Here is a 26419-nt window from a genome sequence, read left to right on the forward strand (position 1 = left end):
CTCTTGGTTCAGAGGGTCTTAAGGCAGCATGTCTACTGATGGTTGGAGCTCGGTTAATTGCCTACAGGAGGTATACCAGTACTGGTACTTTCAGGATGTTGGGCAAGGGTGAGACTAATAATTTAGAAAAGTGTTCCAAAATTTTCTTTGCCAGCATCAGTGTCCATTGGGTAGAATAAGTGCCCCAAAATAGCTGATGCTAGTGTCTCTATCCCCAAGGCGAGTTCCAGTTGCCTTCTGCCACTATGGGAGATTATTAAGGATCAGCATTTAAGCTAGATCCAGGCTTCTTTCAAATCACTGCTTCTGCCCTAGGTCCTAGAACATGTCAGATCTGTTGTACCCCTTTTAAATGTGGAGTCTCTTTTCCATAGGTTTCTAGGTCTTCTTAAAATTAGCACCACTGGCCTTCAAAGTTAAATATTCTGAGGGCTCATCTTCCTGGGGCAGGACCACCACCAGGCTGTGGTGCCTAATAAGGGGCTCAGACTCTTACTTTGCTACTTTAGTAGAACCTCTGCAATTGTAATTATTCTCCCGTTTGTGTGTCATCCAGTCAGGAATGTGTGTTTTAGTTATACCATTACTCTGCTCTTCCTCCCCATCTTCTTGTGGTCCCTTCTTTATACCTTTAGTTGTGGGAGGTCATTTATCATTTGTTCTCATCTTTTACATAAATAGTTGTCCTATAAATAGCTATAACTTTGTTATGCCCCTGAGAGAAAGTGAGCTCAGGGTTTTCATAGTCCACCTTTTTTATAACTCTGGTTCCTTCTTTCTTATTTTGCTCTCTTCCCTTGTGACTTGAACTGTATCCTTATCATGATGTTTGTATTCTTTTTTTGCTTTTCTGTGTTTGTATCTACTACAGACTTCTGGTTTATAGTTGCCATGTGGCATATATAACTATAGCTATAACTAACTAACTAATTCTCTATCTATCTATCTATCTATCTATCTATCTATCTATCTATCTATCTATCTATCTATCTATCTATACACATATACTCTATTGAGTATTTCCTTTAGTCTCTAATTAGATTTTTCTTTTCCTAGTTTTCATATTTCTACTTGCAGCCTTTTCTTTTCTTCTTAGAGAAGACCCATAACATTTCTTGTAAAGCCAGTTTGATGGTACTTGTCTGTAAAATTCTATCTTACAGATATATTACAGTTGTTTATTTGGGATTTTTGGGTTTTCTGAGGTGAGTTACATTTCTATAAAATTCTCAAAATTGCTTTTGCTGTGTCCTATAGGGTTTGGATCATCATTATTCATTGTCATTTTTCTCTAGGGATTTTCTGAGTTCCTCTATGATTTCTTCAGTCATCCATTGTTGTTTAGTAGCATACTGTTTACCTTCTATGTGTTGGTATTTTTTGAGGTTTTTTTCTTGTGATTGATTTCTAGTCTCATAGTGTGGTGGTTAGAAAAAATGCTTGCTATTATTTCAATTTGCTTAAATTTACTGAAGCTTGATTTGTTACCCAAGATGTGATCTATCCTGGATAATGTTCTATGTGCACTTGAGAAGAATGTGTATTCTGCTGTTTTCAGATGCAATCGTTTTATATATATATATAAATATATATATATATATATATATTTGGTGAAATGTGTCATTCAAAGTCTGTGTTTCTTGACTAATTTTTCTGTTTGGATGAACTGTCTATTGATTTAAATGAGGTGTTGATGTCCCCCATTATTATTGTCTTACTGTTGATTTATCCTTTTATATCTGTTAGCAGTTGTCTTATACATGGTGATGCTCACATGTTGAGTGCATATATGTATTTACAATTCTTATATCTTCTTCTTGGTTGATACTTTGATCATAAGGTAATGTCCTTCTTTGTCTCATAACATTCTTTATTTTGAAATGTATTTTTCTGATATGAATATTGCTACGACAGCTTTCTTTTGATTCCTATTTTCATGGAATATCTTCTTTCATTCCCTCACTTTCAGTCTGTATGGGTACCTAGATCTGAAATGGGTCTTTTTTAAATATATATATATTCAGCTAGTCTAAGTTTTTGATTAGTACATTTAATCTATTTACATTCAAGGTAATTATTGATATGTATGTCCTTATTGTAATTTTCTTAGTTAATTTTCTTAGTTGTTTTGGGTTTGTTATTGTTGCACTTTTTCTTTCCTTCCTCTTTTGTAATTTTCCCTTTGATTTGATGACTAGTTTTCATGTTGTATTAAAGTTGTTTTTTCTTCTTTTTTTTTTTTTTGAACATGCTTATTGTAGGTTTTTTGCTTTGTGGTTCCCATGATGTTTTGATATAGCATTCTCCTTACATTCTTTTTTTTTCTTTTTAGTCACTGGTTTCTTAATTTCAAATGCATTTTCAATATTCTATGTTAATTCTCTTCTCAGGATTACTGGCTTTGATGTCATATTTGTCTGTGGATGATATACTACTTTATTTTATGTTTGTCTTACTAGAGAGCTTTCCTCCATTCATAATTTTCTTCTTTTCTATTCGCATTTTTTATCAACTTAGAGAATTTTTTTTAGCATTTATAGTAGACCTAGTTTTGTGGTGCTGAATTATTTTAGCTTTTGCTTGTCTGTAAATCTTTTGATATTTCCATCAAATCTGAATGAGAGTTTTGCTGAGTAGAGTGTTCTTGGTTGAATTTTTTCCCTTTCATCACTTTAAACATATTATAGCAATCTCTCATGGCCTGTTGAGCTTTTGCTGAAAAATTAGCTGATAAATTTATGGGGATTCTCTTGTATGTTTTTTTTGTTGCTTTTAATATTTTTATTGGTATTTAATTTTTGTCAGTTTGATTAATATGTGCCTTGGTGTGTTTCTCCTTGTGGTTATCTTGTGTGTGTGACTCTCTATGCTTCCTTGACTTGAGAGAATGCTTCCTTTCCCATATTAGGGACATTTTAAGCTATAATATCTTCAAATATTTTCTCAGCCTCTTTATTTCCCTCTCTTCTCTTTCTTGGACCTCTTAATGAAAATATTGGTACAATTAATGCTGTCTTAGATCTTTTATTGACTGTCCTCTTTTTTCCATTTTTTATTCTTTTATGTTTCAATGATATCCATTGCTCTGTACTCTACATTACTTATCCATTCTCCTACTTCAGTTACTATTCTGTTATTGATTCCTTTCAGTGCATTTTTTTATTTCAGATATTGTGTTGTTTATTTCTTGTTTACTCTTTAAATCTCTCAGATCTTTGTTAAATATTTCCTGTAACTTCTTGATCTGTGCATTTATTTTTCCAATATCTTGGATCATCTTTGCTGATATTATTATATATTTTTTTTCAGAGGGATTACCTATTTCCTCTTCACCTAGTTATTTTTGTGTGTTCCTTATCTTGTGCCCTTGTCTGAAAAAATTTCTCTCTCATGTCATTTTGTCTATCTTTTCTATTTTTTTCTCTTCTCCACAGGTTGCAGTTTTCAGTTTCTCTTGCTTCTAATATCTGCTCTCTAATGGGTTAGATCATTCCAGGGTTTTATGCAGGCTTCTTAGGTGGAGGGAATGATATCCTCTACTAGTGGTTGAGCTGTGTCTTTTTCCTCTGGTGGTCATGTCCTTCATATCTTTACCATGGTTTGTGTTTAGGGGTGGCTGTCAACTCAGTATGACTTTAGGCAGCCTATTTTGTTTTAGTATTTTTTGTCACAGCGCAGTTTTTAGTTTGGATTCATGCCATTTCTTTCGTCAGTATGTGCAGGCCATTATCCCCGTAATGGAAGATGTGACTGATGTTGTGGTGACTAGAGCCCGAACTGGATATTTTTCTGGGCCCTCTATTTCTCTGTGTTTTTCACAGCCCTGTTAGGGGCAGGATATGTTCCCTAGATGATAGATAGAAGCCCCCTGATATGTTTCTCAGCTATTTCTGATCTGCGATGTATTGTAGGAGAGATTGCAGCACTTAACCCTGGGAGAGGAGCCTCTGAATATTTCTCCACTGTAGCTGTTCATCTGTGAATGTACTCTGCTGAATCATTGTTAACCCATTGTGCAGGCTTGCAAATTACACTGTTGCCACTGTTCTCAGCACCACCTTAATCGAGTATGTTGGATATTGGCCTTGGTGTTTCTCAGAATTTTTTTCACCTGGCTACCAGCACTGATTAACTGAGATCAGGGCCCAGGGATGCAGTATTTGTGTTCATGGGCTCATTGTTGCAGATATGGAATCAGTACTAGCTCTTTCCTTGTCCAACCCCTGATGTGTGTGCAGGTACAATGCCCACAGCTACTAAAGCCAGTCCATTTTCAGCTGTGGGAAGACTCATTGTCCATTCAGGTATTCCACCTATATTAAATTTATAAGGCCAGCAGTGGATGTATAAATGGGTGCTTCATGCAGCTGAGAGGAGAGGTTTCAGCTCTTATTTGTTAATTAAAGAGCCTCAGGACTTAGCTGTGATTTCACCTCCACCTCTATGTATGTACAATCCACATGCAGATGATCACTCCTGAGGTAATAGCTGCAAAGGTGGGTGAGACAGCAAGTTGCTGCTTTGGAGGCAGTAGATCCATAGCAGGCAGGGCAAGGATGATTGTGCTGGGGGAATGGGGCATGGCAACAATTGGCCATGCAAGTGTCTTTTCAGGTGGGAGGGATTTGGGTTGTGATAAGGGGGCACAGCCTAGCTCAATCAGGTACATCTAGAGCTTGTAGAGTCAGGGGCCTGCGTGGGAAAGGAGGCTATAATGGTGGTCCCACACCCCACACATTAGCTAATAATTGTGCTTAGCTTCTGTGTGGCCCAGGGCTCCTCTCTAAATATACTTTGTGCAACACTTTTCCTTTCCCCTCCTTCAGGCTGTGTAGCAAAGCCAACAAGCAGTTCTATCCCAGGTCTGTTCTGCAAACTCCATTCTCCAGCACTCAGTATGCCAGACACATGTCTTGAGTTTGGAAGCACAGGACAGTTGCTCAGATCCTCTGTGTACGATTTATTTTGTCCTGCCTGACATAGGCCAGCTGTTTTTCTTTCCTCTGAGCAACTAAAGCTGCTTTTCTGTCCCAGCTGGTCTCCCTACTGGTGAGAGGACTCCCCCAGGTACCGCTGCTTCTTCTCTCCTTCAGATCCTTCCCTTGTGCACAGGTCCCAAACTGGTTCTGCATCATTGCTTTTTTGCTTTTTTTATTTTTATTTTTTGGTCTTAAATCCTACCCAGTGTTATGCAGATCCTTTTTGTCCTTTCAGCTTTATTACTGCGAAGATGTGAACTCCATGTGCTCCTACTGTGCCATCTTTTTTGGGGTAATTGGTTTTTAATGTCAGTTCTGTTGGTGGAGTGTGAGTCCCTGAATCTCCTATTCCATCATTTGGCTTATGCCCCTTTTGGATAGTATTCTTAAGTCCAACACCTTCACTATTTGGCCATGCTGGTTCAGGTTATGCATGCTATTCTTAGTAGAACAGAGTAAGGGATGATTTCATCTGATAGCACCTGAGGAAATGCTCACAAGGGATGAGGGAGAATTCAACACAGATAACATGGGAAGAAACTTACAGGTAAAGAGAAAAAAAATCCAAGAAAAGTGGGCTCCTAGGCATGGATATACTGAGATGGAACAACTCAGAGTACACAATAAAGAGAGCATTTATTTATTTTATTAGATTACAGTTGATTTACAGTTTTCTATCAATTTCTTCCATACAGCAGAGTGACCCAATCATATATATACTTATACATATGACCCAATCATACATAATATATATATGCTTTCTTTTTCTCATTACATTTTCCATCATAATCTACTCCAAGTAATTGAATATAGTTCCCTGTGCTGTACAATAACTCCCCACTGCCCATCTAATATCAAATGTAATAGTTTGCATCTACCAACCCCAAATTTCTTGTCTATCCCACTACCCTCCACCCCCACACTCAGCAGGGACAATTCTCACCCAGTTGGTGATCCATTTCTGTTTTGTAGCTAGGATCTTTTGTGCCATATTTTAGATTATAGGTGATATTGTAAAGTATTTGCCATTCTCTTTCTGACTTACCTCAGTATGAAAATCTATAATTATATTTATGTTGCTGCAATGGCATTATTTTGTTCTTTTTATGGCTGAGGACTATTCCATGTTTATATGTAACACATCTGAATCAATCCTTCTGTTGATGAGTATTTAGGTTGTTTACATGCCTTAGCTATTGTGAACAGTGCTCAATGAACACAGGGATGAATTTTTTTTTGAACGAAATTTTTGTCCATATATATGTCCAGGAGTGGGATTGCTGGATAGTATGTTAGTTCTATATTTTGTTCTCTCAGAAAACACCATATTGTGTTCCATAGTGTTTGTAACAGTTTACATTCCCACCAAAGTGTAGGAGGGTTCTCTTTTCTCCTTACTCTCTCTAGCATTTTTTATTTGTTGAGGTGTTAATGATGGCCATTCTAACTGATGTGAGATGCTGCCTCATTGTAATTTTAACTTGAATTTCTTTAATAATTAGTGATGTTGAGCATTGTTTTTATGTGCCTATTGGCCAATAATATGTCTTCTTTGGAGAAATGTTTATTTAGGTCTTCTGCCCATTTTTCAATTGGGTTGTTGTTTTGTTGCTGTTTAGTTGTATGATATGTTTGTATATTTTGGAGATAAGGCCCTTGTCTGTTGCATCATTTGCAAAGATTTTCTCCCATTCTATGGACTGTCTTTTTTTTTAATGCTTATCTTTGTCGTACAAAATCTTTTGATATTGATTAGGTTCCAATCATGTGTATCTGCTTTTATTTTCCTTATTATAAGGAGCAGATCAAAAAAGTTGTTGCTATGATTCACATCAAAGTGTATACTGCCTGCTTTCCTCTAAGAATATCTGGTCTTTAATACATTTTGGGTATATTTTTGTGTATGGTGTTAGAGAATGTTGTAATTTCATTCTTTTACCTGTGGCTGTCCAGTTTTCCCAGCACCACATACTGAAGAGTCTCTTTCTTCCATTGTATATTCTTGCCTCCTTTGTCATAGATTAGTTGGCCATAGGTGCTTGGGCTTATTTCTGGGCATTCTATCCTGTTTAATTGAACTATATTCCTGTTTTTTGCTAGGAACACACTTGTTTATTATTATTTTATTTTATTTTATTTTATTTTTTTTCCTGCTGTACAGCATGGGGATCAAGTTATTCTTACATGTTTACATTTTTCCCCACCCTTTGTTCTGTTGCAATATGAGTATCTAGACATAGTTCTCAATGCTACTCAGCAGGATCTTCTTGTAAATCTATTCTAAGTTGTATCTGATAACCCCAAGCTCCCAAGCCCTCCCACTCCTTCCCTCTCCCGTCAGGCAACCACAAGTCTATTCTCCAAGTCCATGATTTTCTTTTCTGTGGAGATGTTCATTTGTGCTGGATATTAGATTCCAGTTATAAGTGATATCTGCTGGAGTCCAGTTCCAGCAGCCAGGGTACCCCTCCGGGGATGGACAGTGTTGGTAAAGCACACAGAGACAGCCTCTTTGTTCCTTCTTTCAGGGCGCTGGACTGCTCAAATTTTATTAGCATAGGTAACAGTTTATATAGGCAGCTTAATTGTAACTTACATCACAGTGCTTAGATCATATTCTTGAAGGTTAAATTTTAAACTATATGGTAAAGTAGATATACATTGTGTTCTAAGAATTTTAATTAAAAATAATGGATACAAAGTATCATGTAAAATTATAATGGGTACAAAACGTTATGTGGAAAAATCATTATATGAAAATAAGGCAATTCAGTGTATAACGTCTTGTGGTTACTCTTAGCAAGGACTACCCGTTATTGTTTTAAGCTAATCTTTAACAACTAGAAAGGTCACAAGCACAAGAATTTAACATTTACAAAAGCTCATTTTTTACATTAAAGCTCGGGGTACTAACTTCAAAGTGTAATGCTCAGGGGACAGTATGAGAAAATATTTTTTATATTAAAGCAACTTAATTTCATAAAATTAAAAGCCCCCTACAAAACTTATTTAAAGCAACAATATTATTTTTTCCATCAAGAATAATATATGTCTAACCTATTCTAACCTATTGTACACTCCACAATTACCTAACTCTAAAAACTATTTTTACTTGTAACAAACCAATAAACACTTTGTTTTTGCTTGCATTAGATCTGAATAGGGAGAATTTCACCAAGGTGAAACTCTTACTATTTTATTACTGTTCCAATTTTATTGAATCACAAAACAATATAGAAAAATAACAAAGAATAACAAATTACAGAAAAGGCTGAGTAATAAGTAAAGACTAAAGACAGGAAAGACTGAGTTTTGAAAGAAGCAATTTTTATTCTTGCACTATTGTGCAAAGCCCTTATTTTGTTATTGTTGCCATTGTTGTTGGGTTAGCAGGTGAGCCTCATTATTTTTAGAACTTGCCCTTGGAACTATGCCTCCAGGTAAGGCCCTTTCCTTATTTCTAAACCTGCCCTCAGAACTGTGCCAGCAGGTAGGCTTATTTTCCTTGGTTAGGAACCCTGCCTTTGGAACTGTGCCATCAGGCTAGTTCCCTTCCTTGGCCTCCTGTATCTCCTCGGCTCCCCACAGATATCATATGGTATTTGTCATACATTTCACTCAGTATGAGAGTCTCTAGTTCCATCCATGTTGCTGCAAAAGGCATTATGTCATTCCTTTTTATGGCTGAGTAGTATTCCATTGTGTATATATACCACATCTTCCTAATACAATCATCTATCAATGGTCATTTGAGTTATTTCCAAGTCCTGGCTATTGTGAATAGTGCTGCAATGAACATGTGGGTGCATGTGTCTCTTTTAAGTAGAGTTTTGTCTGGATATATGCCCAAGAGTGGGATTTTGGGGTCATATGGAAGATCTATGTATAGGTTTCTAAGGTATCTCCAAACTGTTCTCCATAGTGGCTGTACCAGTTTACATTCCCACCAACAGTGCAGGAGGGTTCCCTTTTCTCCATAACCACTCTGACACTTGTTATTTGTGGATTTATTAATGATGGCCATTCTGACTGGTATGAGGTGGTATCTCATGGTAGTTTGGATTTGCATTTCTCTTATAATCAGTGATGTTGAGCCTTTTTTTCATGTGTTTGTTGGCCATCTGCATATATTCCTTGGAGAACAGTCTATTCAGGTCTTTTACCCATTTTTCCATTGTGGTGTTGGCTTTTTTGCTGCTGGGTTGTATAAGTTGCTTATATATTCTGGAGATTAAGCCCATGTCTGCTGCATCATGTGACACTATTTTGTCCCATTCTGAAAATTGTCTGTTTTCTTTTTGGTTTCCTTTGCTGTGCAAAAGCTTTTCAGTTTGATGAGGCCCCATGGGTTTATTTTTGCTCTAATTTCTATTGCTCTGGGAGACTGACATGAGAAAATATTCATGAGGTTGATGTCATAGAGTGTTTTGCCTATGTTTTCTTCTAGGGGTTTGAGGGTGTCCTGTCATATACTTAAGTCTTTCAGCCATTTTGAGTTTATTTTTGTGCCTGGTGTGAGGGTGTGTTCTAGTTTCATTGCTTTGCATGCAGCTGTCCAGGTTTCCCAGAAATGCTTGCTGAATAGACTTTCTTTTTCCCATTTTATGTTATTGCCTCCCTTGTCAAAGATTAATTGGTCATAGGTGTCAGGGTTTATTTCTGGGTTGTCTATTCTGTTCCATTGGTCTGTCTGTCTCTCTGTTTTGATACCAGTACCACACTGTTTTGATGTCTGTGGCTTTGTAGTATTTCTTGAAGTCTGGGAGAGTTATGCCTCCTGCTTGGTTTTTGTTTCTCAGGGTTGCTTTGGCAATTCTGGGTCTTTTGTGGTTCCATATGAATGTTTGGATTGTTTGTTCTAGTTCTGTGAAGAATGTCCTGGGTAATTTGATAGGGATTACATTGAATCTGTAGCTTGCTTTGGGTAGTGTGGCCATTTTTACAATATTGATTTTCCCAATCCAGGAACATGGAATATCTTTCCATTTCTTTACATCTTCTTTGATTTCTTTGATTAAAGTTTTAGAGTTTTCAGCATATAAGTCCTTTACTGCCTTGGTGAGGTGTATTCCGAGGTATTTGATTTTGTGAGGTGTAATTTGAAAAGGTATTGTATTTTTGTATTCTTTTTCTAATATTTCATTGCTGGTATACAGAAATGCAACTGACTTCTGAATGTTAATCTTATATCCTGCTACTTTGCTGAATTCGTTGATTAGTTCAAGGAGTTTTTGGGTTTAGTCCTTAGGGTTTTCTATGTATAGTATCATGTCGTCTGTGTACAGTGACAGTTTTAGCTCTTCTCTTCCTATTTGGATGCCTTTTATTTCTTTTGTTTGTCTAATTGCTGTGGCTAGGGCTTCCAAAACTATGTTGAATAGCAGTGGTGAGAGTGGGCATCTCTGTCTTTTCCCAGATTTGAGTAAGGCTTTCAGCTTTTCTCCAATGAGTATTAAATTTGCTGTGGGTTTGTCATAAATTGCTTTTGTTATGTTAAGGAATGTTCCCTCTATACCCACTTTGGCGAGGGTCTTGATCACGAATGGATGTTGGACTTTGTCAGATGCTTTTTCTGCATCTATTGAGATGATCATATGATTTTTGACTTTTTTTTGTTAATGTGGTGTATGATGCTGATTGATTTGCGTATGTTGAACCATCCTTGCGAACCTGGGATGAACCCTACCTGGTTATGGTGTATGATCTTTTTGATATGTTGTTGGATTCGGTTGGCTAAGATTTTGTTGAGAATTTTTGCATCTATATTCAGCAAAGATATTGGCCGATAGTTTTCTTTTTTGGTGGTACCTTTGGTTTTGGAATGAGGGTGATGGTGGCATCATAGAATGTCTTTGGGAGTGTTCCTTCTTCTTCAACCCTTTGAAAGAGTTTAAGGAGGATGGGCACCAGATCCTCTATATATGTTTGATAGAATTCGCCTGTGAAGCCATCTGATCCTGGACTTTTATTTGTTGGGAGTGAGGGTTTTTATGACTTCTTCAATTTCATTTCTAGTGATGGGTCTGTTCAGTTAGTCTGTTTCTTCTTGATTCAGTTTCGGGAGGCTGTAAGATTATAGAAAACTGTCCATTTCTTTGAGATTTTCAAATTTGTTGGCATATAGTTGTTCATGGTATTCTCTCGTGTTTTTTTTTAAATTTATGTAGTATCCCTTGTGATTTCTCCTTTTTCATTTCTAATTTTGTTTATTTGGGTTCTTCTCTCCTCTTTTTAGTGAGTCTGGCCAGGGGTTTGTCAATTTTGTTTACCTTTTCATGAACCAGCTCTTGGTTTTATTCATTTTCTGTATTGTTTTTTGAATCTCTATTTTATTGATTTCTTCATTGGTCTTTATAATTTGCTTCCTTCTGCTGACCTCAGGTCTTTTTTGTTCTTCTTTTTCGAGTTCGTTTAGGTGGAGGGTTAAGTTGTCAACTTGGGATCTTTCTTCTTTTTTAAGAAAGGCCTGTATCGCTACAAATTTCCCTCTGGGAACTGCTTTTGCAGCATCCCATAGATTTTGAGAGGTTGTGTCTTCATTATCATTTGTTTCAATGTATTTTTAAATTTCCTTCTTGATTTCCTCATTGACCCATTGGTATTTTTAGTAGCATGTTGTTTAGTCTCTGTGTAGTAGGTTTTTTCTCTTTTCTTTTCCCATGGTTGATTTCTAATTTCATGGTATTGTGGTCAGAGAAGGTACTTGAAATAATTTCTATGCTCCTAAATTTGTTGAGATTAGCTTTGTGTCCTAATATGTGGTTGAATTTTGAGAATTAGCTTTGTGTCCTAATGTGTGGTCGATTCTAGAGAATGTTCCATGTGCACTTGAGAAGAATGTGTATTCTGATTTTTTCGGACGTAGTGTGCTGAAGGTATCAATGAAGTATAACTTTTCTATTGTTTCCTTTAGGATCTCTGTTGCTTTATTGGTTTTCTGTCTAGAGGATCTGTCCATTGATGTGAGGGGGGTATTAAGGTCTCCTACTATGATTGTATTCTCATCAATATCTCCCTTTATGTCTGTTAATATTTGTTGTATGTATCTGGGTGCTCCTGTATTGGGGGCATATATGTTGATGATAGTAACATCCTCTCCTTGGATGGATTCCTTATCATTAAATAGTGTCCTTCTTTGTCTTTCTTTATGTCTTTTGTTTTAAAGTCTATTTTGTCTGATATGTGTAATGCAACTCCTGCTTTCCTGTCATGTCTATTGGCATGAAATATTTTCCCCCACCCTTTCCCTTTCAATCTATATGTATCCTTTGTCCTAAGGAGAGTTTCTTGTAGGCAGCATATTGAAGGCTTTTGCCTTTTTATCCACTCAGCCACTCTGTGTCTTTTGATTGGGGCGTTCAGTCCATTGACATTGAAGGTGATAATTGATAGATGATTATTTATTGCCATTTTGAACCTCATGTTCCAGTTGATTCTATGGTTCTCCATTCTTTCTTTCTTTTTTTTTTTTTTTTGGTTGGATGGTCTCCAATTATTATCCGTTTGAGTGGTTTTTTTTTAATATCTTACAAATGCAATGTTTGATTTTGGCTTGTGGTTGCCCTGTGTTTTAAGAATGCTAACCACTTCCTATAATTGTGTGTTTTGGCCTGATGGTCCTGTAGGTTCAAACACTTTATTACTATACTAAAATTAAGAAGAGAAACAAACAAACAAAAAAGGGTCTATTTATTTCCTTACTTCCTTTGCCCACATTTTATGATTTTGATGACTCTTTTTTTTTTCTTGTTAATGTTATTTTGTTTGAAACATGTTCATGATTAAATCTGTATGCTGGCTTATTTGAGTGACTGCTCTCTGGTTGTGGTTTCTTCCTCAATCCTAGTTCTTCCTCTTTTTTTTCTTTTTCCTCCCTTTCTTTCCTTCCTTTCTTTTTGATTTAGAGAAGCCCTTTCAGTGTTTCTCTTAGCCTGGGTTTTGTATTGCTGCATTCATTTAGCTTTTGTTTGTTGGAAAAAATTTTTATTTCCCCTTCTATTTTAAATGATATTCTTGCTGGATAGATTATTCTAGGTTGCATATTTTTTCCTTTCAGCACTTTAAATATCTCTTGCCATTCCCTCCTGGCCTGTAGCGTTTCTGCAGAGAAAGTTATTCTGTCACATATCCTTATGGGGGTTCCCTTGTAGGTAACATTCTGCTTTTCTCTTGCTGCCTTTAGGATCCTCTCTTTATCACTAACTTTTGCCATTGTTATTATTATGTGTCTTGGTGTGGGTCTATTTGGGTTCAACTTGTTTGGGGCCCTCTGTGCTTCCTGTATCTTGAACTCAGTATCCTTTAGATTTGGGAAGTTTCCAGTGATAATTTCCTCAAATATATTTTCCATCCCCTTATCATTTTGTGCTCCTTCTGCAATTCCTATTATGTGTAGATTGGCCCGCTTTCTATTATCCCATAGGTCTCGTATATTGCTTTCATGTTTTTTCATTTCAGGATTTCTGTCTGCTGGCCTGATTGGGTGATTTCCATTATGCTATCTTCCATATCACTGATTCGTTCTTCTGCATGATTCATTCTGGTTTTTCTGCCCATAGTTCAGTTTGTATGTCTGCAAATGAATGTTCTAGTTTTTCTTGGCTCCTCCTTCTATTTTCTAGTTCCTTTCTGAGGGTGTCTGCATTACTGTTCATATCTTCTCTTAATTCCTTCGGTATTTTCACTATTTCTCTTTTGAACTCCAGGTCTGTCAGGCTGCAGAGTTCTGTTTCATTGTTGGCTGCTTTAGGTGAGTTCTCCTGTTGGTTTCACTGGGGGTGGTTTCTCAGCTTCTCCATCTTGCTTGTTGTTTTCTTTTTCCTGGTAGAGCTGTACTCTCCGTGGCTGGTCAGTGTTTGCCTTGGCACTGCTGTGGAATGTTTCCTGAGGGCTGGCATTGTTGGTCCATCTTCTTTGTGGCAGCGTGGCTTTTCTGGAGGGTGGGTGGTGCTGACAGGGTCTCTCTGAAGCAAAGGAGGACTTCCTGAGGGCAGACAGGACTGGGAGTTCTGCAGCACGATGGAAGCTGATTTCACTGGGCCGGGCAGAGCTTGCTCTGGTGTTTTTGGGCTGTGGAGCTCTTGCAGGGGGCTGGTGGTGCTAGGCAGCATTCCACAGAACTGCAGCACCCCCGATGGCTGGAGTGGCTAGCTGGGCTGCTGCAAAACCAAGAGGCTCTTCCCCAGGGCAGCCCAACTCAGAAGGACTGTCCAAGAATGTAGGCAGAACTTTTCATGGCCTGGCCGAGCTTTTTATAGCTTTTCTGTGCTGTGAGGGCTCTTGCAGGGGGCTGGTGGTGCTGGGCAGCTGTTTTGCAGCAGTGCAGCACCGCCCCCCCCCCCCGAGGGCTGGATTCACTAGCTGTGCTGCTGTGAACCCAAGAGTCTCTTCCCCAGGCAGCCCGACTTGCAAGGACTGCCTGAAAATGTAGGCAGATTTTTCATGGCCAAGCCAAGCTTGTTCTAGCTTTTCTAGTCTGCAGGCGTTTTCCCAGGGGCTGATGGTATTTTTGGTGTTGCTCCATGGGGGTGTAGCCCCTCCAGAGGGTAAGCAGGCCATGGCAGGGAAGGCCACTGCAGTGGTAGGCTTCTGGCAATTTTTGAGGCCAGCCCCCTGGGAGGGCAGTCAGCCCCAGGTCCGGTGCATTCGTGAGGGGTAGGGGGTTCGGGGATGCACTGGGTAGCATAGCTTTCTGATAGCTGGTGGGCCAGTGAGCTCACTGTGACATGGGGAGTATTCTATGGGGGCCCACCCCTTCTTCTCTCCCCTCCCCAACACTGGCACCTTGTCTCTCCTGCAAATCCAGCACTTATCCTAGGTTCCCTCTGATGTGGCTGTCCATTTCCCAGCCCTTAGTGTATTGCTCCCTCCCCCCATGATGCTCTGCTTTCTAGTCTCCCAGGCAGTCTCTGCCCTGTCTTACCTGACAGACCAGTTCCTAGACCCCCCAAGCAGTCTCCACACCCCAGCCTGTCCCGTTCCCAGGGACTAACCTCCAGAGACAAGGTCTCAGTGCCTAGCCCCCACCCAAGCATCTCAAATTTTGGTGACTGTGCCAGTAGTTCAGATGATCTGTTTGGTTCTCGCTCTGCTTTTCAGTACTCTGACTTACTGCTGCACTCTTCTCTGCATCTGGAGATTCGACAATTAGGTTGATCTTTCCATCGAGTAGGTGACTTTCCAGGGTGTAGGATCCCTTTCTCCTCCACAGTTCCCTTTCGAGAGCACCTGTCCAGTTTGGATTCACCTTCTCTCATTCTCTTTTCTCTTGTTTTACCCAGTTATGTCATGGGATTCTTGCTGTTATTGGAGTTTAGGTTCTTCTGCCAGTGATTGATTGCTGTTCTGTGGAAGTTGTTTAACCTGTAGATGTGTTTTTTTTTTTTTTTTGGTTGTGTTTGTTTGAGAGGGCGAGCGTGTCCCCCTACTCTTCCACCATCTTGACTCCCTCCCTGGAACATACCTTTTTGATGATTGCAGCTTTATAATATGGTCTGAAGTCTGGGAGCCTTATTCCTATAGTTCCATTTTTATTTTTCAAAATTTTGGATATTCTAGGATTTGGGTTTCCATGCACATTTTATTTTTATCTTTGTTCTTTATTATTATATTAAAGCATATTTGATTTTAAAATTTCAAGTTCTGTTGTGCTACAAAGAGACTCAATAACACAAATTTCCCTGTGCTGTACAGTAGGATCCCAACTCAAAGCTTTTGCATAGCAAAGGAAACCATTGAAAAAAGAAAAGACAACCCATAGAATGGGATAAAATCTTTGCCAGCAATGGAGCAGACAAGGACCTAATCTCCAAAATATACAAAGAACTCATGCAACTCAACAACAAAAAAGCAAACAACCCAATTGAAAAATGGGCAGAAGACCAAAAAACATTTCTCTGTAGAAGACATACAGAGGACCAAGAGGCATATGAAATAATGGTCAACCTCACTAATTATTAGAGAAATTCAAATTCAAATTACTATGAAGTAGCACCTCACAACAGTTAGAATGGCCATCATTAACAAGTCAATAAATAACAAATGCTGGAGAGAGTGTGGAGGAAAAGATACCCGCCTCCACTGTTGGTGGGAATTAAATTTGGTACAACCACTATGGAAAACAGTATTGAGGTACCTCAGGAAACTAAATATAGAGTTACCATATAATCCAGCAATTACACTGCTGGGCATATATCCAGACAAAACTTTCATTAAAAAGATACATGGATACCTACGTTCATAGCAGCACTATTCACAATAGCCAAGACATGGAAACCATCTATATTTCCATCGACAGATGGATGCATTAAGAACATGTGATATATATATATATATATATATATATATATATATATATATATATATCAGCCATAAAAAGACAAACTAATGCCATTTGCAGCAACATGGATGTATCTAGAAACTCTCATACTAAGTAAAGTAAGCCAGAATGATATAGACGAATCTGCTGAATCTAAAATATGGAACAGATGATCCTATCTAAAACAACAAAGAAGCAAATATAAAACAGAAACAGATCATGGCCAAGAAGAGCACACTTGGGTTTCCCAAGGGAAACAATATTGATTCTTCCAATCCAAGAGGGTGCTATATATTTCCATCTGTTTGTGTCATCTTTGATTTCTTTCATCAGTGTCTTATAGTTTTAAGACTACAGATCTTTTGTCTCTTCAGCTAGATTCCTAGGCATTTTATTTTATTATTTTATTTTATTTTATTTTATTACTTTATTTTATAGATGCAATGGTAAATGGTATGGTTTCCATAATTTCTCTGTCTGATTTCTCATTGTTAGTATATAGAAATTCAATTGATTACCATGTATTAATTTTGTATCCTGTTATCCTACCAAATTCATTGATAGGCTCTAACAGTTTTTTAGTAACAGCTTTAGAATTTTATAGGTATAGGATTTGTCATCTGCAAAGTGATACTTTAACTTCTTTTCCTATTTGGATGCATTGTATTTCTTTTTCTTCTCTGATTGCTGTGGCTAGAACTTCCAAAACTATGTTGAATAATAGTAGTGAAAATGGACAACCTTGTTTTGTTCCTGATCTTAGCAGAACTGCTTTGAGTGTTTCACAAATGATGTTAGCTGTGGGTTTGTCATATGTGCCATTTATTATGTTGAGGTAAGTCTACTCTATGTGCACTCTCTGGAGAGTTTTTATCAGAAATGGGTGTTGAATTTTGTCAAGAGCTTTTTCTGCAACTATTGAGATGATCATATATTTATTTTTATTAAAGCATAGTTGGTTTGCAATATTTCTTCATCTTCTATTGTACAGCAAAATGACCCAGTAACACTCAGTTCCCTGTGATGTACATATGTTTTTTATATTTCAGTGTTTTGGTGTATCACTCTGATTGATTTGCAGATATTGAAGAATCCTTGCATTCCTGGGATAATTCCCACTTTATGGCGTAAACCCCTTTTAATATATATTTAGATTTGGCTTACTAATATTTGCCAAGGATTTTTGTATCTATATTTGTCAGTGATATCAGGCTGTAAATTTTTTTTTGTCTTTTTATCTTTTCTAGGGCCACTCCCACAGCATATGGAGCTCCCAGGCTAGGGGTCTAACCAGAGCTGTAGTTGCCAGTCTACACCAGAGCCACAGCAACACAAGATCCAAGCCATGTCTGCAACCTACACCGTAACTCACCACAATGCTGGATCACTAACCGAGTGAGCAAGGCCAGGGATTGAACCCACAACCTCTTGGTGCCTAGTCAGATTCGTTAATCACTGCGCCATGATGGTAACTCCTGTAATTTTCTTTTTTAATGATATCTTTATCTGGCTTTGGTAGAAGTGTGATGGGGTTCTCATAAAAATGAGCTTGGGAGTGTTCTTACTTCCACATCCACCTGTAATTAAAAAAAACATTCTATATGTTTAACTTTCATACCTGTACAGCATTCAGATATCCTTCTAAACTTTACTTCACTTTAATTATACATATATGATTCATGTGGATTTTTTGAAATATTAAAATAAATAACTAAACCACATTGATAAGTGATAAAGTCTATGAGAGGAGTATAAATGAAGCATTATGATATCTCAGATGCATGGGAAGGTTTTAATGATTGAAGGTAGAGAAAATCTTTGTGCAGTTTTCATTTGACTTGAATATTGAGGGACTAATAGCATTTACACAGAAACCAAAGGAGTAAATTCACAGCAAGGAAATAATATTAAGGAAGTTATGAAGGACACATGTAGAGTCCTGCTTGATGGTAGCTCAAGATTTGGTGGGTAATGACATTCAATAGCAGGTAAGCTCCAGTAAAGATCTGATTCTGATTCCTGGTGTTAGGGCTTACTTGTGACACATAATCAGATAGATACCTGACTCAGTGCTTTTATATACTGAAAAATGTTCAGCATTATGGTCAGGACCCAGATGGCACTGATAAATGTGAATTCCCTTTCCATGGACACACAGAGTCATACACAAACAGTCTTCAACTACAGATCATGTGAGGGGAGGAATATAGTATTTTTTTTTCCAGTTTAGTAAAGGCAATTTGGGGGAGGAAGGATAATGAAGCTTTATTCAGCTTGAGCAGTGCACAAAATGGGTTCCCAGTGTTGTGAGCCATGATCATGGGTTTTGTTTGATTTTTGTGTTTGGTAACTCTTTTATCTGCTCTGAAACATGTTAGTCTTCTCTTGAATGGTTTTATATTTTTAGGAAAATAAATATGAGTTGTGTGACCTTTTAGACTTAGACTTTGGAGTCTCATAAAACCAAACACAGTTGACTAATACATCTCAAGTCAAAAGGCTATTTGCCTTATTGTTTGATTTGCTCAACTAATTTATCTTTGTTAATCGTTGCTTATAAACTCACAGTCAGTAAAGTATACACATGATATACTATATCTGCAATTACCCATAAGCCCATAAATATTTCAAAATAATTTTTTGGATTTTTTTTAAGTGAGCTCATAAATCTGAGATTATTTTTGAGAACATAATATTTAAAATCAATTCTGGGTCAAGTTCTGACACTGGGGTTTATGTTCCACAGCATATTTATTTTCTGAAAGCTAGATTTGTTTTTAAAAAGATAAAACATTTTAAATAAATATCAACTAAGATATAATTTTAAACTGGAAAATATATTTTTAAACTACAAATGTACAATATTCTTATTAAAAATTCCCATGTGTACCATGAGTGGAAAGTTACAATTTAACTGGCAAAGACAAATGAAAAGAGAAAATAAAAACAGATGACAAATTGTTGGGTTCTGAGAGTGCCTTTAAAAAAGTGTATTTCCAGGGAAGATTTGATTCCAAGTGTGGGTAAGATGAATAAATAAGAATATTGAAAATCCCTCTTTTTTCCCCAGCCATGTTAGTTTTTATGTTTGTTCAACACTACAAAGGCCTGAAGAACAGATATTTATCTTAATCCCCTAATGAAGACTCTGATGATGTAATTTTCCATTTTTTTTCCTCCTGAATTGAAACTTAATTGCTCTGGCTTTGGAATGATAAAAGTGGCTTCACTTGGCTGGTGTGACTCATACTTACTCTCTGAAGGGGCAGAGAAGACCTAATGGAAGGTATGGGCTGTGTACACTTCCTGGGATATGGCTTTTTAATCTATCTCATCAGAACTTTATAATGGTGCAAACATAATAAGGAAAAAATAGTGTGATTTTTGTTGCTCTCTCTAACTTAATTATGACTTTAGATTTTCTGAAGTCACAGATTTTTTTCCCCTAGGTACACTACATTATACTTTGCTTCACATATCCATGGGTTTCAGAAACTACTTGATTTTTCCTCTGCAAATTTCTATAACCTGGTGTGCAGCTACTGACCCAAATTTGTCTTTCATGGGGTCTGAGCTTTCCATAGCCTAGAACTTAAATCAAACCATAAATTAAAGAATTATAGGAAAATTTGTTCAAACATAACTCAAGCAATTCAATTTGGGAAATTTAAAAATTGAAATATTAAGGCAAGGCAGTTGTTAAGCAAGACTGATGATTCATATTTGGGGACAATTTTACTAGTTTTCTAAGAAAACTGATATACAAGACTGGAGGAATCACTAGGTTGCATTATAGCTTTGTGGGTTTACACAACTGCTCCATCCAGTTCAGTTAACGCAGATTGCTCATTTATTCACTGTGCATGGAATATATAATATTTTAGACACTGTTTTGGGATAATATATGGCATCAGAAAAACAAAAATATTAATTGTTAATTCATTTCCATGAAATAATTTCCATTAAGGACATCTGCAAATTTTGTTTTTGTGATTTCCTGTAAAAATCATTTATCTGCATTTTGTACTTTAAATTTCTTAGACTTTCCTTGAGGGTTGTGAAGGGGACCAACCAGCACACTCCTAGAGTAAAAACAACAACTTTTTCTTTATTCTTCAGGAGAGAACTGTAACCAAGACCATGTACTCATGGTATCAAAATTCACAGAATCAAACATCAAATGCTGATTTTATCCTTGTGGGGCTCTTTGGTGAAACCAGACACTCCATCCTCCTCTACACTGTGGTCTTCATCTTCTTCTTGATGGCCCTAGCTGGGAACACCCTCCTCCTCATCCTGATCCATGTGGAGCCCCGCCTGCACACCCCCATGTACTTCTTCATTAGCCAGCTCTCCCTCATGGACCTTATGTACATATCTGTGACTGTGCCCAAGATGCTCATGAGCCAGGTGACAGGAGATCAGACAATTTCTCCCTCAGGTTGTGGGATCCAGATGTTCTTCTATCTGACCCTCGCTGGAGCTGAGTCTTTCCTTCTGTCTGCCATGGCCTATGACCGATATGCTGCCATTTGCAGACCCCTCCATTACCCCCTGCTGATGAACCAGAGGGTCTGTGAATGCCTTGTGTCTGGATGCTGGTTTCTAGGAATGGTTGATGGTTTGTTACTCACTCCCATCACTATGAGCTTCGCCTTTTGTCATTCCAGAAAAGTCCTGAGCTTTTTCTGTGAGGTTCCTGCCTTGCTGAAGCTCTCTTGTTCTGACATCTCCCTCTACAAGATGCTCATGTACCTGTGCTGTGTTCTTATGCTTCTCATCCCCACCATGGTAATCTCAAGTTCGTATGTCCTCATCCTGCACCTCATCCATAGAATTAATTCAACCAAGGGCCACAGGAAGGCCTTTGCCACCTGCTCCTCCCACATGATTGTAGTGCTTCTCTTCTTTGGTGCTGGCATCTACACCTATATGCTTCCTGGTTCTTACCATACAGTTGAGCAGGACATGATAGTCTCAGCCTTTTACACCATCATCACCCCTGTACTGAACCCTGTCATTTACAGCCTCCACAATAAAGATGTCACAGGGGCTCTGAGAAGCAGGATGTGATCAGTGCTGAGGATTAGAAGCACTGTCTTATTATCCTTTTATATTATTTATCTCCTCCCTATTTTTCCTCTTCTTTGTCCCCTGGTTCTAAGGTCCCTAAAACTGAGTCCAATCATAATTTTCTTTTGTCTTATGCATGTGGAATTTCTTCTCCATCTTGTTTACACATCATAATTTATTTCCTTATATTTAATGATCTTATATTGCTTTTATATGTGAGGTCATAGTTGATATAAAGGAAAGTACAGATAGTGCCATTTATTTTATCTATAATCCCAGGTTTATTGGTCATGTTAGTATGAGACATGAGTGTGGGTGTCTTAATCTTAAATGTGACTTATCGAGAAGAGTTTAGATTTAAGTATAATACTGGAAGAACTATTGGTGATTTTCTTGATTTTCAATAATTCTTAACTCATAGTTCATATGTGGCAACTACAAAGTTTCAATGAGTGTTATTATATCACAGTGAGAACAAATGAATGCATTTTTTCCCAGTGCTGAAAGTGACATTCATAGTGTGAATACTAATGTTTTCAATAACTATTTGACTATCAAAACTACTTGGGCCAAATACCAATTCACATTTAATGTCCAGAGAAAAAATAGATCCATCTAAGTTCAAAGGTCATACATGTACAAATAGGAGTTCCCGTCGTGGTGCAGTGGTTAACAAATCCAACTAAGAACCATGAGGTTGCGGGTTCGATCCCTGCCCTTGCTCAGTGGGTTAACAATCTGGCATTGCCGTGAGCTGCGGTGTAGGTTGCAGACACGGCTCAGATCCTGCATTGCTGTGGCTCTCGCATAGGCTGGCAGCTACAGCTCCGATTCGACCCCTAGCCTGGGAACCTCCATATGCCACGGGAGCGACCCAAGAAATGGAAAAAAGAAAAAAAAATCATACATGTGCAAATAAAAGTGACTTCATGCTTAGTTTCTTTATGCCCTAATTTTTTGTAGAAAATGGTCTATCATATTTGGATTAATATAGGAGTCTTTGAGAAGGGTGGAAATTTAGAAAAGGTTAATATCATGAGATTTTTTTCCTTTTGAAATTGGGGATTCAACAAAAGTTTATGGATTATCACCAGCTTTTACTTTTTTCACTGTATAGCATGCTACAAAGATAATGTCTGTGAATCTAGTAGTAGCCTTAAAGCATTCCTATATTCATGAACAAAATAATGTGTAGAATTTATGGAATATAAGAAATTAGAAAAAGTACATTTGCTCTGATTAATGTACAAGGAGATTTCAATTCTAAACTGTTGAGTTTCTACACTTGCAACAGAACACCGATCTTACCATCAAAGGGCAAATATCAGGTGTTTCAATTCCTGCTGCATGTAAATAAAATGAAAACTTCTTTACCAGGCACATTAACTGAAGATTTTTGCTTCTTATTTATGATTCAGTGCACAAAGGGAATGTGTCTGAATTTTGAACTAACTCCAATAGTAAAGAAAAAAAAGCACTACCTGAAAATGAGACATTTTTAGGGGTTGATAAAATTTTAGATTTCAAAATTTCTGTGATTACAATAAATAAATGAAAGAAGCAAAACTGACCAAATAGTTTGTATACAAAAGTCTATTAAACAACGTTAGTTATCCTTATTATTAACTGTTTGATATCATTAGGTAAGTCTTACATATTATTTTTCCATTGGTTTTATTTGATCTTAATGATTGGATTACCTGTCTTTCAGGAACACAAAGTGGAAAGAAAAACTAAAATCTTGATTTTTTTTTCTTTTTAGGGCTGCACCTGCAGCATATGGAAGTTCCCAGACTAGGGGTCCAATCACAGCTAAATCTGCTGGCCTATGCCATGGTCACAGCAATGCTAGATCTGAGCCTCATCTGTGATATACACCACAGCTCATGGCAGTGCTGGATCCTTAGCTATTGTGATTAGATGGGGTAAAGTGAAAATCATTAGTCTTGAGTTTAGTTTAGGATTTGCCTCTTTAGTTTTCAAGAGTTGTGTAACATTTCTGAGTTTGCTAAAGCCCTCAGAATTGCCTAACACCTCTTTTAAGTGAAAAAAGTGAACCTTACTATTTAAGATCCACCAGGAATACATAGAAAGCCCATGGCGCCTGTTCCAACTGTGAGTTCTCTTCCCACTTCTGTATTTTCTACACTCCTTGTTTGTGGTAAATGAGTGATTGTGTAGGGTTAATGAGTGATTGTGCAGGGTTAGGGAGAAATCTAGCTAAATCCTAGCTTTGTTACTCCTTAGCTCCAATGATCAAATTATCCCCACTCCCACTTTGGTTTCCCTACCAGTTAAGTAGAACTAGCAACACAAACATCATCATGAGGCTTTGAGTATTAAATGAATTTAATTCACTTGTCCAGTTCTGGGCTTGGTCCTGGAAGGGTATAGATAACTGTTGCCCCCTCCCAAGTATGAGTGGATAATGGTGGCTTTGCCCATGACTCTGTCCCTGTGTGTCTTCTCTGCTTCTTTATGGATGTGAGGAGGTCTGTGTAGACTCTGTCACATGAGAGGAGCTCATCAGCTCTCTGTTGAATTAAAGAACAGTATTTACAGTCTTTTTCATCTTCCAATTAACAGGACATTTTCATGTAAGTATTTAATCAAACTGTAAAACGATCTTGTAGAAAACTTACCTTTTTCTCACAAATACATTATTTATCCAACATCTTTTTTATTATTAATTTAATTGTTATTTCCCCAATACAATTTTTTTCTACTGTACAGCATGGTGACCCAGTTACACATACATGTATACATTCTTTTTTCTCACATTATCATGCTCCATCATAAGTGACTAGACATAGTTCTCAGTGCTACACAGCAGGATCTCATCTCTAATCCATTCCAAAAGCAATAGTTTGCATCTATTAACCCCAAGCACCCCATTCATCCCACCCCCTCCCTCTCCCCTTGGCAAACACAAGTCTATTCAATTTAATATGAATATCATCTGCTTAACTCTTTGAAAATGCAAATATTCCTAGATTTTTGTATCATCAATCATTTATTCAACCATTATAGATTTCCTCCTTTTCCACAGATGCTGTGCAATTCATGAGGGACAAAACAGTGGCCTGAATAGAATCCTTTACCTCAAGGTGTTTGTTTACTAGTGGCGGAGAGAGCTGTGCAGACATGAGATCACAGTCATAATACTATGAAATAACTCCACTCAAAGAGCCTTGTAGCATCTAGAAGGAAACACCAGAGCAGTGATCTTAAAGGATCATGAATTTATTCATTTTCTTTGCCTCAGAGGATTTAGTTTTCTGACTATACTATAATTTATTTATGCAATCTGTTGATCATTACACATATGTTCAGTTTATAGCCATTACAAAGAAGCTTGCCAGGCACATTTTTGTATATATACCCTAGTAGTATGACCTCTTATTATATAACAGTCAATACTTTGGGCATCTCAAGTGATATCTTTGTTTTCATTGCTAATAATTGTTATTTGTGTCTTATCTTTTATCTCTTGGTCATTTTCAGCAGAAGTTTATCAATATTATTCATCTTTCAAAAAATTGTCATCTAGCTTTGCTGATACTTCTTATTGTATATTTTGTTTCTACACTCTCTTTTGTTTTCATTTGATGTTATTTTATATATTTTTAAAAGGATGATTAAGTCACTTATCTAAAATTTTAAAAAAGCTTAATACACATATATATGCCTCTAAATTTCCTCTCACCTGGTGTCTTTGAAGTATCTTTTGATATGTGAATGTTCTTATTTGACCCAAATATTATTTAGAATAATATTTTACAACCTACAAACATATTAGACATTCCTATTTCTGTAGTTGTTTTGTTTGTTTTAAGGTCATAACTGTGGTATTTGGAAGTTCCTGGGATAGGGGTCTAATTGAAGCTGGAGCTGCAGGCCTATACCTCAACCATAGCAACACCATATCCAAGTCACATTTGTGACCTACTATGCAGCTTGTGGCAATTCCAGATCCTTTATCAACTCCACAATTCCAGAGATTGAACTTGCATCCTCAGGGACACTATGTAGGGTTCCTAAGTCTCTGAACCACAACAGAAATTCCCGTACTTATGTTTTAATTAAATTCTAAATTCAAATAAAGTGCAGAGATTTAAAAACACTCTGAAGTGTTTTGCACCTTAAATTATGGCCCTTATGTGATCCATTTTGTGAACATTCTATATATTCCCCTGTTGTTAAATGTAGTGTTTTTCCCATATTTGTTATAAATTGTGCCCTTCATGGTTTGTTAATCTTCATATATTTCTTCTGGCATTTGTATAGAAGGAAATATATTATGATCTCTTGCTGCTACTTTTTTCTCTTTAGTTTATATCTGATGTGGTTTGATATGCTTTTGAGATATTGTATTATATTTAATCTTTCAATATTTTTGTTTAAGTGATGGTCTTTGTATTTATTAATACATTTTTCCAATTTTTTTCTGATCAATAAACTTTCTTCAGGTTAAAATATCTTATATTCTTTTTTTAACTTCAAAATCTCTCTATACTACATAAAGTACAGTTAGGGTTCTATGATACCTAAACCCCATTTTTTTCACTACCAACTCATGTGCTATTCCTGTCAGATTTTTTTATGTCTTTCCTTGTTAATAGGCACATGATCTGTATAGGCATTTTTATAGAGATATGTAGTTAACCAACAGGTTCATGAAATGATATTCAACATCACCAATCATCAAGAAAATGTAAATCAAAATTATAGTGGTTTCCACCTCACAACAGTCAGAATGGTTTTAAAAAGACAACAAACAACAACTATTGGTGAGGAGTTGGAGAAAAGGCAATGCTCATGCACTAAACTTGAAAGCAAATTGGTGCAGCCAATATAGAAAATAGTTCTTCCCTCTCCCTCTTGGTAACCATTACTTTGTTCTCTATATCTGTGAGTCAGTTTCCATTTTGTGATATACATTAATTTATATTATTTTTAGAGTCCATGTAGCATTGATAACATAGAGGTTTTTGTCTTTCTGTTTAAATTATTTCACTAAACATTCTCTAGGTCCATCCACATTATAACA

General features: G+C 37.1%; 1 protein-coding gene across 1 annotated transcript; it reads left to right on the forward strand.

Annotated features, from left to right (window-relative positions):
• Window positions 1-20436: 20436 nt before the first annotated feature.
• On the forward strand, window positions 20437-21369 carry LOC125124155 (olfactory receptor 2T3-like). Its single transcript, XM_047774307.1, has one exon. The coding sequence runs from the start codon at window positions 20437-20439 to the stop codon at window positions 21367-21369; it is 933 nt and encodes a 310-aa protein (XP_047630263.1).
• Window positions 21370-26419: the final 5050 nt, after the last annotated feature.

The sequence above is a fragment of the Phacochoerus africanus genome, chromosome 4 (genome assembly GCF_016906955.1).
Source record: "Phacochoerus africanus isolate WHEZ1 chromosome 4, ROS_Pafr_v1, whole genome shotgun sequence".
In the NCBI taxonomy this organism is placed as follows: Eukaryota; Metazoa; Chordata; class Mammalia; order Artiodactyla; family Suidae; genus Phacochoerus; species Phacochoerus africanus.

Excerpts from the sequence above, each read along its gene's own strand:
- LOC125124155 (XM_047774307.1), top strand. The coding sequence starts at position 20,437 with ATGTACTCATGGTATCAAAATTCACAGAATCAAACATCAAATGCTGAT.